A 17,171-nucleotide genomic window follows, 5' to 3' on the forward strand; every position below is an offset into this window, starting at 1 on the left:
AATCACTCGGCATCGCTGTCATCCCCTGTCAGTCCATGAGTTGCTCCCGTCACACGTCAGGAGACAATTCCTCTTATTCAAAATGTTTCCTCTAATCCAGGAACGAGTTACTGTTACACGGGGAAGGAATTCGCTAAGAATGAACACTGTCCGATCGGAGTGTTAGGTTTTTACCAGAAATTCGTGTTTCGCGGGGAGCGAGGATGTCAAACAGGTGTTTCTGTAGCGAGTTTTTTCGTGCTCCCGAAAGTAACGGACGTCGGACGGACAGTGAGATGCGTTTGAAGCTCCCTCCGTAACCTTCAACACTGTAAATATATTCCATCAATCCTAAAGTGTAGCCGAACTGACCGAGAATATTCCGACCCGAGATCTCATTATTATACAAGTTTATAATTTAATACATAAGATACCCAATTATGATATGATAATGATTTTTATGGTTTTCTATTTTAATTTTAACGACCCGAGTGTATAATTTTATTACCTTCATACAGTTTTGTATTTCTTAATGAACATTTTTACACTCCTCTCGCAATTCTTATCCCGTATATTAATATTTTTATACTATAACAGTCGTTGTTATATTGCTTTCGTAGCCGTAATAATAGTCCCAGGCCTTCATTACTTAATTCACGACTAAAACAAGACCCTGTATTGTGAATAATTTTCCAAACATTGAAAGGGCATTATTAAATTTCGCAATAAATAATGTTATTATATTTTGAACAAAAGCTGTCAATGCGAATTTGCTTTCCGCTCCTGTGAGCACTTTAAAATGTAATTTGAAACGCGTACTCGTTGATTCATTTCAAAACACAGTGAATCCTAATAAATTATTGCGCCGTGTACAATTCATATTTAGGGTATAGTTTATAGCCCAATAACAGGACTTAGTTGTTCTGGAATTATATTAGTTACGTAAACAATGGCTGATTTATTAACGACTTTCATCTCGATACTCTCATCTCGATGTGTGATTGAACTTATTTTAAATGTAAAATCATGCAATACAGAATACTATTAAAAAATAAAATAAAATTATTCTCTTACCTTTTCTAATTCTAAGAGATGAAACCGCAGGACTTGGATTGCTTGTACCATCTGGAAAAATATAAATTTTAAGTATTTTCACGAAATTGGTGTTAAGACATTTAATAAACGTAATAAATAAAGATGGCTGATTCAGGGGGACTTCGGAGTCGGAGAAACTTCCCGAAGCATTGCTCTCGAGGCAGATGAAGTGACAAAAGCGATAGAATCCTCTGATTCGCGTGACCCCAGATCGCCTTCCCTCGCCGGCCCATTTTACACCATAAATCATAACGCGCTCTCCTAATAAATCATACAGCCAACTTATCCATTTACAGCTGGCGCGATGAAATTCATCAGAACACGCACACATCCAGTCTAATTAAACATAACACATAGCCAAGTGCTCCGACGAATGATAAATCAAAACAAATTACCCATTTTAATACATCTCTGGCATTCCTAGACACCTCATTACGGATTTTCTCCCTGCGACGAATTGTCCGCCGCAAATTAGCCGTTTTTTCGCACTTTCCATGAATATTCATACGGCGAACCGACCTGCGTGAATTCCGTACCTCGGGAGCCAGTGCACCACTCTTCTGTGCATACTACGGGTATCGCTATATCTACATACCCCGGCACGTAACCACAGGTTCACGAAACCTGCTATAACGTATGCATACCTTCCACACTCGCACATACCTAATATTAAAATACTTCCCGCCTCTCCGTTTCAGTAGATTTTCAAAAGCAACCACTTTGTGGACGGAAACATTGAAGTTGTTGAATGAGCAAATTATTATTTATTACAAATGCACCGATGCATTTAATTAAATATGGAAATACGCAATTAAAATTGGTAAAAAAAATGTTTAACTTAATTGAGTATCTTAGTCTAGAGTAATTGTATAGTTTTCTTGTATATGTTGGACAAAACTGATGAGCGTAAGGTGTATTCAACATTTTCTCTTCTTTTCCAGAAAATCATATATTTGAAATTTGTTATATTGAACGCTTTATATAAATGTATGTTATGCAATTTTAACAATGACCTATATTGACACCACACATCAAATGTAGGTGAATGTCACGAAGAAAGTACTAGCAGTGAGAAGCTAAGTAAAGATAAAAAATATATAAATATGGATCGTGTAATAAATTCAGGTAGTTGCTTCCACGCACTTCAATATGTTGCCATCAATATAAAAAAGTAAACAGTAGTTCGGGAGATATAGCTTATCGCGTATTTATATACTGTAGGTTAGTACGTATCGCGCTGATGATACAAAAATGATATAACATTTTCTTATCGTCACAAATACTTACAAAAATCTAATCTTCCGAAATTACAGATGTTTTTTTTGACACGAGATAATATTAAAAATGAAATGTATTAAACCGTATTTATCGATATAGTCAAGGACGTGTTTGTAAACAAAAGTAGTATGCTTACAACTTTACTGTTTACCGTGTCTGTTAAAATATTATACAGAGACTGTTCTGTGTACACAACTGCTAAGGATACGGCATCAAACATCGATAAACCACAGTTTGTGTTATTAGGGCCACAACAAAATGGGAGATCTTAGGCTTGTGTACAACAATCTTGAGAACGAAAAAAATAGGACGTAGTTTGGATTTAATATTTGCTCTCCTCGCGACTGCTTGACTCCTGATAAGCCGTGTTATTTGTTCGAACCTTACATATGTATGGGTGACTTCCTCTTCCGTTATTTTAAGTTCAGATCTTCCCATCATGTATAAACAATTTTCTGACATAGTAAAAATTGTAAAGATCTTTTTTTTACAAATAAAATTATCCGTAATTGATCGGGTTCATTACTTATGTTATGTATGTAAAAGGACAATAAAGTGTCGGGAAAGGGCCACCGACTCAAATATGTGAAGACCAGTGAAGAATACCGCCAAGAAGCTTAATGGGTTACGGTAATCTTGACCCGTGAAAAACCAACAACTGCTCAACATTTAGAGGCCCAAACAATAAAGCTCGGAAAATAAAATAAGCGAGCGCCAAATTTTAACGACGATACGCTGCTTTGCAGAAGTACGGTAAGGTTGTGCATTTTGTGCATCACCACAACGTGTTATGTTCTCCTAATACCCACTTCAGGTTCAAATGGCAAGATTAAAAAAATATTTATCATCCCGGTCCATAACGAACGAGTTGCGAGATTTCCGTATAATGTATAAAAGATTTCTCAACAAATACTGGAAATATTAATGATGGTATATTATACACAACAAAAAATATATTAAACATTCTAATCGATGGCGTCATTCAGTTTCGAGTATGCAAATTTATTTGAATCGAATGTAAATGTCACATTAAAATTGAAATACAAGAACTTTAAAAAATATAACGATTTCGATCAGAAAATAATATAGAATTTAATGTATTTCGTAAGTTGATTCACAACTGTGGGTTCTTGTGTAAAGTATCGGAGATAATGTTTTAAAGTGCTCATATGAGATAAAGTATTCTTTCAACGCTAATAAAAAACATCAGATAATATTAATAAAATCCTATCTTCTGTTTGAAAACACACGCAACTATCGCACGGAGAACCTGTTTGGATGGTAACAATTTCATTACGTTTTGAGAACTCGGTTTATTTTGTAATCTAACATCTTCGTAATGTCTTCCGCTGAAGAATTCGCATATCGGTAATATCAATAATAGTGTACCATAAAAACAGGTTATTAAAATCAAATATCTCCCCTTAGAAAAAACTGATTTGTTAATATCCTGCCTACAGTTTAGTGTTTCGCGTCGCCAGTCGGGCTCGGGCGAATGAAATCGCATGCGTTTATTTTTTGGGCACCGTTTTTCTCTTCAAATCGTAACCAAACGACATTAGTTTTATTGGTCGAATTCGGCTAAGTATCCGTGTCGAAATAGCTTCGACTGCGCGGGTGGTCGAAACAATATTCGCCCCATGACGTTTCTTTATGTATTTATACATAATACATATAATGTTTCCATGAAATTACAACACTAATACTGTATTTGAAACCAAAACTATCGGTGACATAGTAAGTGTATAAGAACGGTTACGTAAAATATCGCAGGATTCAGGATGTGAAATTTTAAAGTAAAGCTAATTTTAAAAGGTAATGGGACAACATAAGAAGGGCGATGATACTTAAATTCAAATAAGAATTGTGAAAATATACTTACAAGTGAGTCAACTTCAGGGTCTGCTATGTAATAGGGCTTTTCTTGACGTATCTGAAAAGAAAAAAATCTTGTTAAAAAAATGCAATAAAACAGATTTAATTTGTCATATTATTAATGCAAAAATACTACACTAGAGGTGTCGAATATAAATGTATTAAAATCGATTTCAGAGAATAAGTATTGTATATTATCTAAAAAAATATTTAGAAAAACGAAAGATATTTACATTTATCGAACAACCATAAAATGTACATTGCTTTGAAAGAAAAAAATAATCATTGTCACCAAAAAGCAAACAAGCGGTCAACCTCACACAACTTCCAAGATAGCCCCATTTAGGGGTCATTATTTAGTGCCGGCAGCCATTGTTCCGCCTTTATCTATATTTTTGACAATTTGGCCTCTGTTTTCCCTTGCTATGACCAAATTACAGTAATTTCGAAGGGGGTCGCCCAGCGGAGCGCGGGAAGGTAATCGTCTCGACGCTGTGGAACCTCCTACGCATTATTTAGTTTACCTGGAATGCTATAGGTCTCTTAATGCGCCACCTACTCGTATCAAATTCGGGTTTTTTGTCTTCTCTCGGCCACATTAAACGTGGCTCTGATTGCGCGAGCTTTGTTGTTCGGACCTAGACACAGGTACTCGAACACGGTACCTACACGGTACACGGGAGGAAACTCATTAGCGCGGTTGTTTACGAACAATGGAGGACATACTTTGATATGCGTGCTCAATTTGAAAATAAAACCGAAACAAACTTTTATAATGATCTTCTCAAAATAGTCTGATGGCCTTTTCTGATAGTAATTGTACTAAGTACATACAGATGGAACAAAGCGTAGCATACTTTCCGCGTGTAAAAAATCTAATGTCTATAACTGTTTTGGCATTTTAAACAATCCGAAACAAGTTATACAAGAACGTTATTTCAATCAGCGTCAAACATATTAAATCTGATAATAATCATAACGCATAAACTATAAATTTACGAGGATTCACACGTCGGGAGAAGGCCAGAAGGAGCAGGTAGTTGCCGATGAATGTACCTGGAAAAGAGCATCACCTATTCGTTGTGCTGACATTGTGTGGTAGCTTTCTTCCCGGTGAGTTTTTCAAACATTCTCCCTTTTTTGTGATACCACATTGTGAGCAAACTGGAAGGGATGGACCATTTCTGGGGGTGTTACACAGTACAGTGAGCATAAACGAAAAAAAAATCCCTTTAATTTTCTAAACCGATGCATGCAACAACAACAAATACTGATGTAAAGCTGTAATCCCATATTTATCTTTAAATTTACGGTTATAGCTCAAATTGTATCAAACAAATAATTATGTACTTAAAATTTCAACTTATAAACTTTAATAGTAGGTATCAAACTTCTATCATCATGCCAATACACCAGTATCAACAGTAAAACAAATGAAAATAAAAAAAATACGAAGAGAAAAAAACCTCTACTCAGAGTATATAAACATGATGCTTCAATTACACAATAATTTCGGTAAGTACATCGTTAAAATTAAAAGTAATTTCAAGGATGTCTCGAGACGCCCTGTGTTGTTTATTTGTTTACTAACAGGTTTGATTATTATTATTATCTCTAGAGCTCTTAGTCAAGAATGCCCAGTTTTTATACATTTGAACGAACTGTACAATACAGCGCGCGAGACTAATGCAGAAGAATACTATAGGAATAGCTCTTATAGAAAGGCACGCCAGCGTGAAAGACATCAATAGGGTTTTGTGCAACATGCCACACAGGCACTCCAATACTGAAACATCCCTTGCTATGATTCTAAATCGAATTGTACACATAATGAAAACAACTGTCATACTCCTTAGCTGGTATATTCGAACAGAAAACGCAAATATTAAACAATAACAAGAGCTGTGATATATTTTCCGTTGTCTTTTATCTAATCCACATATCAAAAGCGCGTATATCCACCGAATAAAAAATATGCGTTTTTTAAATATATTTTAAATTAGACTTATCACTTGTTATTTGTTAAAATTAAAAACAGTATGTGATATATAAAAACAAGTCTCTTAAATGCAGTTTTAACATAAATCATTACATTTACCATGGAAAACATCAACACCAAAAAACACTTGAACCAGGAATTGAAATAACACATGTCCTTGAAGTAATCAATATATCGCAAACATGGGGTTTTATAAAATGTACACAATTATGTTTGTTATTATGTGTAATTTAATAGAGTGAGCTATTATGCCCAATTTGGATAAACAGGTTATAATTCAATAAGCGGATACATAGATTATGTAATTAAAATATTAGCATGCATGTGCCCCTTTCCCGATCTGGTATATAAAATATTGTTTTGATTTTTAAGTACCTATGTGATTTATCACTTCGAGAACAAGATCGTAAAAAATCTTAACCACTGTCATTACGAATTTAGAGCTGCGGATACCGAAATAACACCCGGTAAGTGGCAAAGTTTATAAATAAATGACGCTTCGGGTCACATAAATTGAGGGACACAAAACACCGCTTACTCCTCCTCCGTGATGAGTCCTATAATGGTTAGGGATTGTCAGGTAGCGGAGATGGCACCTGTGCTGCCTGCCTCCCGTGTAATGATGAGGGCTCCCGCTCCTCGACCCTCGACTCATCATCTAGAGGACCATAATTCATCTGATTACAGTCGTGTGCCAAGGCTGGTCGAACGGTCGCCTACCGATTTAATTTCCTCCAAAATTCGTTTCTCGGACAAAACGCTTTTTATTATACCATTAAAAGGCAGGCCCGTAATACCTCGATAATTATTTCCAAGCCGAGCCAAATTCCTCCATCTCTCCGAGCTAATATGACCCGTGGCCGCAGTAGAAATAAGTCGCATAATCGCGTGAATAAACCCCGGAAACTTGCGCCGTAACGCGTACCGGCCTTGTCCCCGCCGGACCTTATAATTTTATAAATACATTTTATAAAAAAAGAAGCGTACTCTGAATTCACAGGGTTCTAAGATGAAAATTTTATTCGAATATTAATCGGTTCGAGTGCACGGAATTATGGGGCTTATGCGAGGCTCGATAAGGCGGGGATCGGGATGAATATTCTGTTGACAAAATTAACGTGGAGCATTATTAAGGCAAGGTTGTGTTTTTTAGTGTGCTTACTTTAGTTGAATAGTGTGTAGCGGCTTTCCACCGGTTCGCCCTCCCACTTAATGAGTTTTATAACATTTCATTAGGTCGGCTCCTCGCCTTTATGGGTGCGGACGGCTTCTGCAGGAGTATGGGACCGGGCTTCAAATCATTATATCATGAATAATAAATTTAAAAAAAACCTCATATAACACGTACCGCCAGTATTCGGCAGAGGGTACCTACAACACGTGGCCCGTTGCGATCAGCTGACTGATAGGCTTGCGGTAATTATAACTAATATCTTCAATCATTCGGCGATGATTGAATAATGAAAAATAATTCATTGATGGTAAACACTTAAAAAATCACATTGATAATTAAAAGTTATGGTATCATATTACAGGTGAGTTATTAAGTTATTAGAAACATTTTAAAACAATAAATTTACATCGTCGTAATAAATGTACCGACATAAGATTTGTGAAAGAACTATTTACATGATATTATTTTAATATTGGATAATATATATACATGGCTCCATTTTTATAAAATACTACTTTAAGGGCGCTTTGCTGTGATATTATATTTTGCATTGTTTGTTCTTGGACAAAATAATAAAATTTAGGTGGAAGTTTAACTATCCTTTGGGTACTTGAATTAGTAGTGCCAATAAATCATTCGTAAAAAAATATCGTTTGACTGCAAAATGTCGAGAATTCCATATAAAAAATTGTAACAGTAATTGCCAACTGTTCAATACATATTTTTATTTGTTTTCTTGTGATATTTCACAAATCAAAGTAAATAAGAAATTCAGCTGAATAAAAAAAGTACGTTGCATAGGAATAAAAAATAAATAAATGAAACTTAAATACGTGGGATTGTAAAAAAAACATATGCACATCAAAAGGGTTTAACTAGATTCTACCTGAGCCCAATTTCCGAAGGGATTCGTCCAAAAGTATAAATTATAATCTGCTTCTTAAGCTTCTAGAGGATCCATTTAAAATTGCATCGGACAAAAGAATTTGTGGAAGGGTTAGCTCAACACCGGACAGTCGCAGAAAAACCCATTATGGGTGAACAGCAACACTATAAATATAATACCTAAATTCCATAATCGCCGTGGGCATTTTTTCCTTAAAAATTCGTTTATGTGAATGATCCACTAAGCCGGCGCAAGTCACCACAAACCATCAACTCTCCACATCCGAAATTCTTATCTCAGGACCATCTTTGGAAATTGGAATCCTCTTCCATGGCGGACTTGACTGACATTTTCAAAATTAAATTAAATTATTGTGTATAAATAAACCAAAAATCGTTCCTATTAAAAAACGACAAAATTGTTTTGATTTTTAGTCATATTTAGAGCACAAGAAAGATCTTTGTTAACTGGTTTAGATTATGTGCTTGACTGATTGAGGACATTTTTTTATCTATCATTATCATCATCATATGTCCACGTCTTTATAGGCGCCCTTGAGATAGTATTTTACGAAAATGGTGGTTTATAAGTCATCCAAAATTATTATTAATATTACTATTATTATTATATAATAAAATAAAATGTCTTCTGTTATCCCTTATTCTCATAAAACAGGTGGTCATGGTGTCAAATTTATCACCAAGAGAGTACACATTACTATGTAAAAAAATACATATCTTTTAATAATATTCGTGTGCAGCGTCGTTTATTCCAGTCATTGATTTTTTTCCCGTTTCCCTATATTACTCCTCTATTTCCTTTTCCACGAAGCAGTTATTTCCTTCATCTCGAGCTACTTCACTTAATTTACATCATCTCTGATCCTTTAAAAACATTTTAATCCAATACCCAATTTTCTGTGGTCTAGAACTGTTATCTTATATGCATATAATTAATTTTAAAAAAAAAACAATTATATAAAAGGCATGGCAAGGTCTTGGACACTTCTTCAACAATCAGGACATAAAATATTACAATAATTTGAATCTTAACTTCGAGACAAACTGAAACATTTTCTTATTCCTTAAAAATGACAGCATCGTCATGACATTTTACATTTAAAAAATAAATACAAAAATGCAGGCGTATAAAATTTTACGGATTGAAGAATGCGGTAAAGTTATTTTAAAATAATAATCTTATAAACGTATTTTTATCTACAACATTTTGAGTGTGTCCAAATACTTGTTCACAAAATCTGGATTATCTCCAATTACAGGAGTTATTTTCATATTATTTTTTAACATCTCATCAAAGATGAAGAAGAATATGGAAGTCTGGGCATTTACGGGGCTGACGACCGTCATCGGCTGGTTTAGGTGATCACTTTACACACGTGTAACATTCACCAATTCTACCCATTATTGACAACCACACTACTCAAATTCTTGGAAGTTCTATATATATGAACCAATTTAGAAACCTTGTTCTTGAATCACTAGAACTTCACTAGAGACATCTATTGGTGAGATGTAAAGAAGCTTTTTACTAAGCAGAAACTCTTATATTAGTATGTGAGGTCCGAATCCTGGATTATAATCACACACATGAGAAACGCCAGAAAATACCATTTTCATTTTTATTTAATTAATTATTCATTTTTATTTGTATTTTTATCTACACAGAAATCAGTTTAATTGTAGATATAATATTTTTACATCTTCATATTGATAGAAATCGATACCGTTTCTCAGTTATCGGTATCAGACGTTAAGTATGTATCGCAAATGCGATCCCATCGTGCTTCCACAGCAAACAAATTAAAAATTTAACAGATTAACACCGAACAAGATTTTTGTGGTCAGTAATAATAGCTCACGGCATGACTTGCCAAAACGCGGAAAGTGGCGGACACATCTGCTCCGATAAAAATATAATGTTTATAGTTTAATCACGGCTTAGACTATGTAAGATAGCACTGTTAACGTAAGGTGATTTTAATGATAAGTACGTTATATTTTAATAAAAGTTTAAAAGTGTTTTGAAAAGAGCTCGAGAAGAAATATGCATTTTTAATGCATCATTAACTACATTTTAAATAACTAACTAACCATCACGCCGCTTCCCCGCTGGGGTAAGCAGAGAGAATAGAAAATATTCTTCGCCTCTTCATACATACCCGCCGATTATTTCGACTCGTGACCCTTTCAAGTATTTGACTTACCTGATTGTACCAAGTTTTCCTCGGTCTTCTTTTGCTTATTTTTTCAACTGCATTTGCCTCATAAATTTGTTTAACCGTTCTTTCCTCACGTATACATTTCACGTTTCCAAACCAGCTCAACACGCCTTTCTTAATTTTGTCGATAATGCTTATCTCAGCCTTGCATTCTTTCCTTTTCTCACCATTCGAACATCTATCATACATCGTTCTGCCGCACATTCGTCTGAGGGATCGCATTTCAGTCTGCTTTTATCATTCTTTTGCCAACACCATTATTCGCTTCCACACATACATTTTTTAATGCTCGTGATATTATTTGGCTGATATAGATAAAATTTTAACGGGTGTTAAAGTCTTAACCGCGGTCGATAGAATAGCCCCCATAGGTGGTTTAAATTAATTTTTATAGGAGGCGTTCGAATAACATCACGTCTCTGCCTCTGAGAATGTATTAACATGAGCCGGGAGCTCTCCTGTTCACCCTGTAGGCAGGTTGGTATACCTTTATACTTGTATACTAATGGGTATCTGAGTTAGTACCGGTTGGCCGCCGAATTCCGCCGGGTCTGCCCAACTTCCATCACAGAGAATAGGCAAAATACTTTTTATGCCACCTATATTTTAATTATTATAACTGCTATATATTAAAACCAACCAAATATGAGAGATAAATACAGATTGATTTTGTGTTTCTTTACATTTCGCTCACTCCTTTCAAGAACGTCATAAATCAAAAAACTTGATTTTTCAGGAGAACGTTTTTTAAGTTTAAAAATATAACACAATGTATTAAAAATAAATATCAAGCCACTTATTGAACTTTTTTCTGAGCAACAGATATTTTTAGGTAAAACCTGAAGGTTTTTTCTCCATTTGAAAAATATTTAGTTTATTAAAAAAAAAAAATTAACAATACCTTTTCTTCAAAATGAAAAAAACAACATTTTCTGCCCTGTAGCGGGTAAATATTAAGTTAAAAATATGCCTCTTTTTCTGGGGTATAGTACATTTTCTAGGCATTCTGAAAACATGCATAACTCAAAATTGACGATTTTTGATTTATGACTTTCTTGAAAGGAGTGAGCGATTTGCTGTCTACTTTTTGCAAATGCACACAATATTGGAAATTTCATATCTTTTTTAGATGTGCCAGATGCGACAAATTTTACCAAAAAAATTGAATGCAATAAAAATGCAAAATGATAAATACAAATTACTCATCGGGAATATAATATATAACTTATGTGTGTAACATGTTTTGGAAAAAAAATAATTAAATTTATATAATTTTTTTTTATTTTTTTAACATTGTCGGTTAAAGCAAAAAAGAAATAATAAACTGTATATTCCTGTTGCGATGAAATTTTGTTTCACATAAAAATTATAATAAAAATTTGACTTATGAAAATTCTACTTTAATTAAACCCTAGTGTATCCTCGTTCCCCATAAGTAGGTACTAAAAACAATACATTTTTTTTTTTTATTTGATTACATATTTTGTACTTGATATTATGGTACTAAAATGTAAGTCATGTAAAAGTCTTGGTAATCATATATCGAAAATATGTCTAATACACGCTATTTTTATTTTGCTCATTATTTGTCATTATTATATTTTGTCCGCCTCCGTAGTGTAATGGTCAGCACGCTCGGCTACCGTTCTGGAGGTACCGGGCTCGATTCCCAAGGGGGGGTAAAATAAATATAAGTTACTGTCATATTTATTCAATATTACCTTGGACTGGTACCTGAAGCGGAGGGCTGATCACCTTTCCTTCATGTGTAAACGATCAAGATAACACTGCGTTTATATGAAGCAGTGCCCTATGCACCATTGGGGTGCGGATAAGGGTTTTATTATTATATTATTTGTCTACGGAGACATAGTTGTTCATTATGTATTTATCAACTTTTTGATACATTGAAAAAAGGCTTTCATGCGTTTAAAAAATCACATCATTAAAAACGAAATAATCCCATCGTATGTAAACTTCGATTTCTTTACTAAATACATATGTATTATAAAAAAAACAGTTATAAAGAATAACACAAGACTGAAGTTTAAAAACTTTTTGTTATCAGTTGGAATTACATATAATTCGTAAAACATGTAATTTAAAAGTGTGCAGTTGATAATTTCAGTAATTGAATAAATTAAACACAGAACCTCAAAGAAATGTGTAGCCATGGCTAAATAAAAAAATTATTCCCGTATTTTTTCAATACAAATGTACTTTATCTACATATAACAGACAAAAAATGCTGAGGAGGTTACATTTAATATGAAAATACATCTTTTTTAATTAGACATCAAGCATAAACCATAAGGCTAGTGATTTTAAAGCAAACCTGCTAAAATACAAAATTAGCACGACTCACGATAATTGTATTTAATTGGATAACCAATTACATATTCGTTCATCGAATTGAACTTACTTGGACTGTGAAATTGAGTTTGGTTTTGTAAAACATGTGTGGATATTAAACGGTTTCCGAATGGATCATTATTCACGTTATTATTTTATTATATTAACGACCCATAAAGAAACGTTTTCACAAATCTGTGGAAACTAGAATTTAATATATGACGTCGAGTGGAGTTTATTGACGGCACTCGATTATAACTTTTTTATGGCGAATTTTTATAATTGCGTGAAGTGGCAATATTAATCAAATGGTTATTATTAAAAAATTAACATCGTATAGTTTTATTGATCCCAGATGATAAGAGCATTCCTCGCGGCAAAAACTTCAATTTTTATTTTTTTATAACTTGAAAATCAGATAAGTCTCTGACAGATATTCGGTAGTTGGAAAGGTGTGGAACCTAGGAAGCACCTGTCGAATTTTGTAGATTTCTTAACACGTTATTAATTTAAATTTTAAGGTACCAAAGTATGTATGGCATTAATCATTTAATGGTTAAAAATGTTATTCAATCAAACTTCATGAATAAAAATGTAAATAAGTAATATTAGGTATGTAAATATGTACAAGAAGAATGCTAAGACATTGGAACATAAGTATTTTTATGCAGTAAAGTTGTACAACCTGCTTCCATTATCCATAAAGTCATTAAAATATTAATTAAACTAAAAGAGAATAAATGCGATGTATGAGCATAAGACATATCTTCTGACTAAGGAATATACGAGATTGCACGAGGATCAGGACCGTTTAGAGCAGCTTAAGATAAGAACAATCACTTTCGAGTGATACTCGACATCAGGAGAATCTGACATGACACGCATAGATGAAGAAAAGAACCATTCATAAATGTAAAATGGAAATGGGTAGATTTGAAATAGTTCGCTTCATTGGGCCATGACGTATTTCATTGCATGTCATGAAAATTATTTTCTTTAATAAAATTTTAGCAACAGCCGAAGTGTTTTTGTCTGACTCCGTAGTGTAATGGTCAGCACGCTCGGCTACCGTTCTGGAGGTCCCGGGTTCAATTTGCAGAGGGGGGGTCAAATAAATATAAGTGATTTTTTCACTCTAATATTTATTCAATATTACCCTGGACTGACCTGAAGCGGAGAGCTGATCACCTATCCTTCGTGTGTAAACGATCAAGATAACACTGTGTTTGTATAATGCAGTGCCCTATGCACCATTGGGGTGCGGATAAGGGTTTGAATTGAAAATTGAAAACTGAATAATTTTATGAATAAATACATATAGCAAAATGTGCCCTCGGCATGGGATAACTCGGTGAGGGCACACTATTGTAATATATAATTATGTGTTTGATGAAATAAAAACAAATTTCCATGGACATTTTTTTTATTTACAATCACTGTATTCAAATCACCAAATATACAGCGTAATATCAATAAAAATCCGACTGTAATACTCGGTGAAAACAATCCGATCCCACAAGTTGATGTTTACATTTAAAGCCACTTTTAATTTTAATGCATCGTAAAAGTTTAACGAGTGTAGTTGATACCTCTACAAATTGTGCATATTTACTTAATATTCCTCGCCCGTCATTGGGCGAATGGACACAATGGAGACACGTAGACTTGTATCTAACAACTTCGAAGGCAGAATGCCACTTGCTTCGAGCCGAGAGAGTTGGATATTAATTTATTCAACTGATGATTTATTGGAACTCTTCAACGGCGTCTTTAGATTTCGGATCAAGGTCGTGTATGCGTGCCAGGGCCTGCGTGAACCCGGTCTTAAAAATAATTATTAATTACTTTTATTTTTTTATCTGGTCATAAGAAATGGCTTAGGAAGACTCTCATGCCAATATTGTACCTGAAATTGAATATTTAAAAAAAAACTAATCTTCTCTGAAATATTTGATAAAAAATGTACAAATTTTAAACATGTGAGATCGCACGTGTCTTATTTGTAATGTGCCTACAAAACTACCCAAAAAAGCATCAACATTTAAAAATATATAAATTAAATACACATGAAATATTGCAAAGCAATATACATTTTAAACGATTCAAACCATTTTTCTCTAGTTTTACTCATGTGTGCCGCGTGATGTTCTACACCAATTCATGTTCTAACTCCTAAAAATATCGCGGCATTAATATAACACAATTTTTTTTAAATAACTTCGGTAAGTCTATTAATTTTTTTCCATATCGATTTATTATAAATACGAAATGGTTTATTTTTTTCCATAAAATTTCCGTAACAACTACACTATGGAGCAATCGACACTTATAATACCTCATAAACTAATATTGTTACAAATTTAGAAATGAATAATTAAAATTATTGTTGTAAGCCTTTTTTATAGATGAACAAGATACTCGCATCCTTTGACATTAATATTTTAAAATAGTATAAATATTCTATATCCTTTTCACATTTATTAATTCGGGCTGTCTAAAAAGCGACTTAATTAATTCCCCCATTGTTTAACGGCCAGGCAGATGGGATGAAACAAGAGTCCTGAGGGCCTTTTATGAGTTTGTTATTAATATTTCCAACTCAGCCTGATTGGAAAATCTATCTGTTGCTTTAAAAAAGGCCGGCGAAATCTAATGAACGACCTACTTAGTAAGATCTTTTTGATCTGCCTACAACCGCAGAGTTTAGACGCACATTTTAACAGTGGGTTAATTATGTTCTAGAAACTGCTGAAATGAGAATGCTTAGATGGTCAGCTGGAGTGTCCCTAAGAGATAAAATAAAGAGTTCGCGTATTCGTGGAAGCCTGGGTGTAATTGATATCAATAGTAAGGTAGATGAAAGGCAAGTAAAACGGTATTGGCACATAGGATGTAGAGAACCTGAACATATTGTAAACTTCATGGATCATCCTGGAAAGACATCTAGAGGAACACCAAAAATTAAGGGATGCTATAGAAAGATAATAAGACTCGAAAGCATGACCTAGGTGACGTTGTATATGATAGAATGACCTACAACCTGAGGATGAGGAGAGCTGATCCTAACAGTCTACAAAGACGAAAAGTTTGATAAAGAAAGGAAGAATAAGAGGTTAATTAAGTACTACAACATAACATATTATTGACCCCAACCAAGTATATATTGTATGTTTCATGCTGACAAGGTTTTAAATATAGGTGATTATCTAATGGTGTCTTCGCGTAATTCACGGCCAACAAGAATCGATTTTTCGTTAAAATGGCTAAAAGTTGGAAGTTTTCATTCACCTCGGCGAGCGTATAGCGTAAAGCTCTTCCGTGAAGAGCCGTCCGCGCCCTGCTAACACTATTGTATGTATACACGACACTGGCGTGTACGTATACACGCGAGCTTTATTTGTTTATCTACCATTAAACCGTCAGTATCGAAGTCGTAAGTATTTCGCCTTTTATCGAAAATCTACACAGGACTGGAAGAAAGGGGGAAAATAATTTCTAACGATTATACCCGGCGAGCATGATGAGGGAAACGGTGGCGGTGGTTCCCGTATTCTTATACTTATCACAATCATTACGCTGACTCACATTAGGGCTCGACTTCGGGCCGGCCAGACTAGCGCAACTTGTACGCAACCAGACATGGCACTAAATGCCCGCGGCTGTGTTATTATTACTTTAAGTATTTATACACTAGTGTGAGTACGCGGGAGAGAGTATAATAACTCAAAAAACTCCCGGAAAACGACCGCCGCGTTCTGCTTTTGACAGGTTAACAAAACAGAGGAGGAGGTTCGCCAACGGGGGGCAAGGGCGCCGGAAGCGGGCACGGGCAGGGGAGGGGGAGGGGGAGGGGAAGGTAAACATGGCGACCCCCTCTCCACCCCGGGACCATTGAACCTGCTCGATTAGGAGTACCGACTTACACCAGCTTCGATATGTATACAATCAAGTTTATTACTGTGACGTGCAATGGAAACTGCCAGCGAGACATTTCTCCATTCAAGCAGAATATATGTGCCGTTCCAACAGCCGAACTTTGCCTATTTTTTTAAATATATTTTTTAGATGGGAGTTGCATTATTATTTGCTTATAACGTACAAGTTTTATAGATCAATTAGTGGATATTTGTTTCTTCTAAAGATGTTTTATTTGAATCTCTGTTGGGAACAAGAGGCATTATCTAGTGTGGGCCAATCAGGAACTTCTCAGCATTTGCTCATAGCTGGGTGGAAACCACGTAAAACTCCTCAGGAGAAGCTGGACTATTGACTGTCGTCAACAGACCTTCCGTCG

General features: G+C 34.6%; 1 protein-coding gene across 2 annotated transcripts in view; it reads right to left on the bottom strand.

Annotated features, from left to right (window-relative positions):
• hth (Meis homeobox homothorax) overlaps nt 1–17,171 on the bottom strand; it is a 449,971-nt gene that overhangs the window by 377,344 nt on the left and 55,456 nt on the right. For both annotated transcript variants that reach the window (XM_088277921.1, XM_088277922.1), the window contains exons 4-5: nt 4,235–4,285; nt 1,054–1,104 (exon numbers count right to left, since the gene is read on the bottom strand). In XM_088277921.1, the coding sequence (XP_088134047.1) occupies nt 1,054–1,104; nt 4,235–4,285 (102 nt within the window). The remainder of the gene's footprint in view (nt 1–1,053; nt 1,105–4,234; nt 4,286–17,171) is intronic.

This window comes from Brachycentrus maculatus, unplaced genomic scaffold (genome assembly GCF_059751285.1).
Source record: "Brachycentrus maculatus isolate JH-2025_06_01 unplaced genomic scaffold, ASM5975128v1 h1tg000050l, whole genome shotgun sequence".
In the NCBI taxonomy this organism is placed as follows: Eukaryota; Metazoa; Arthropoda; class Insecta; order Trichoptera; family Brachycentridae; genus Brachycentrus; species Brachycentrus maculatus.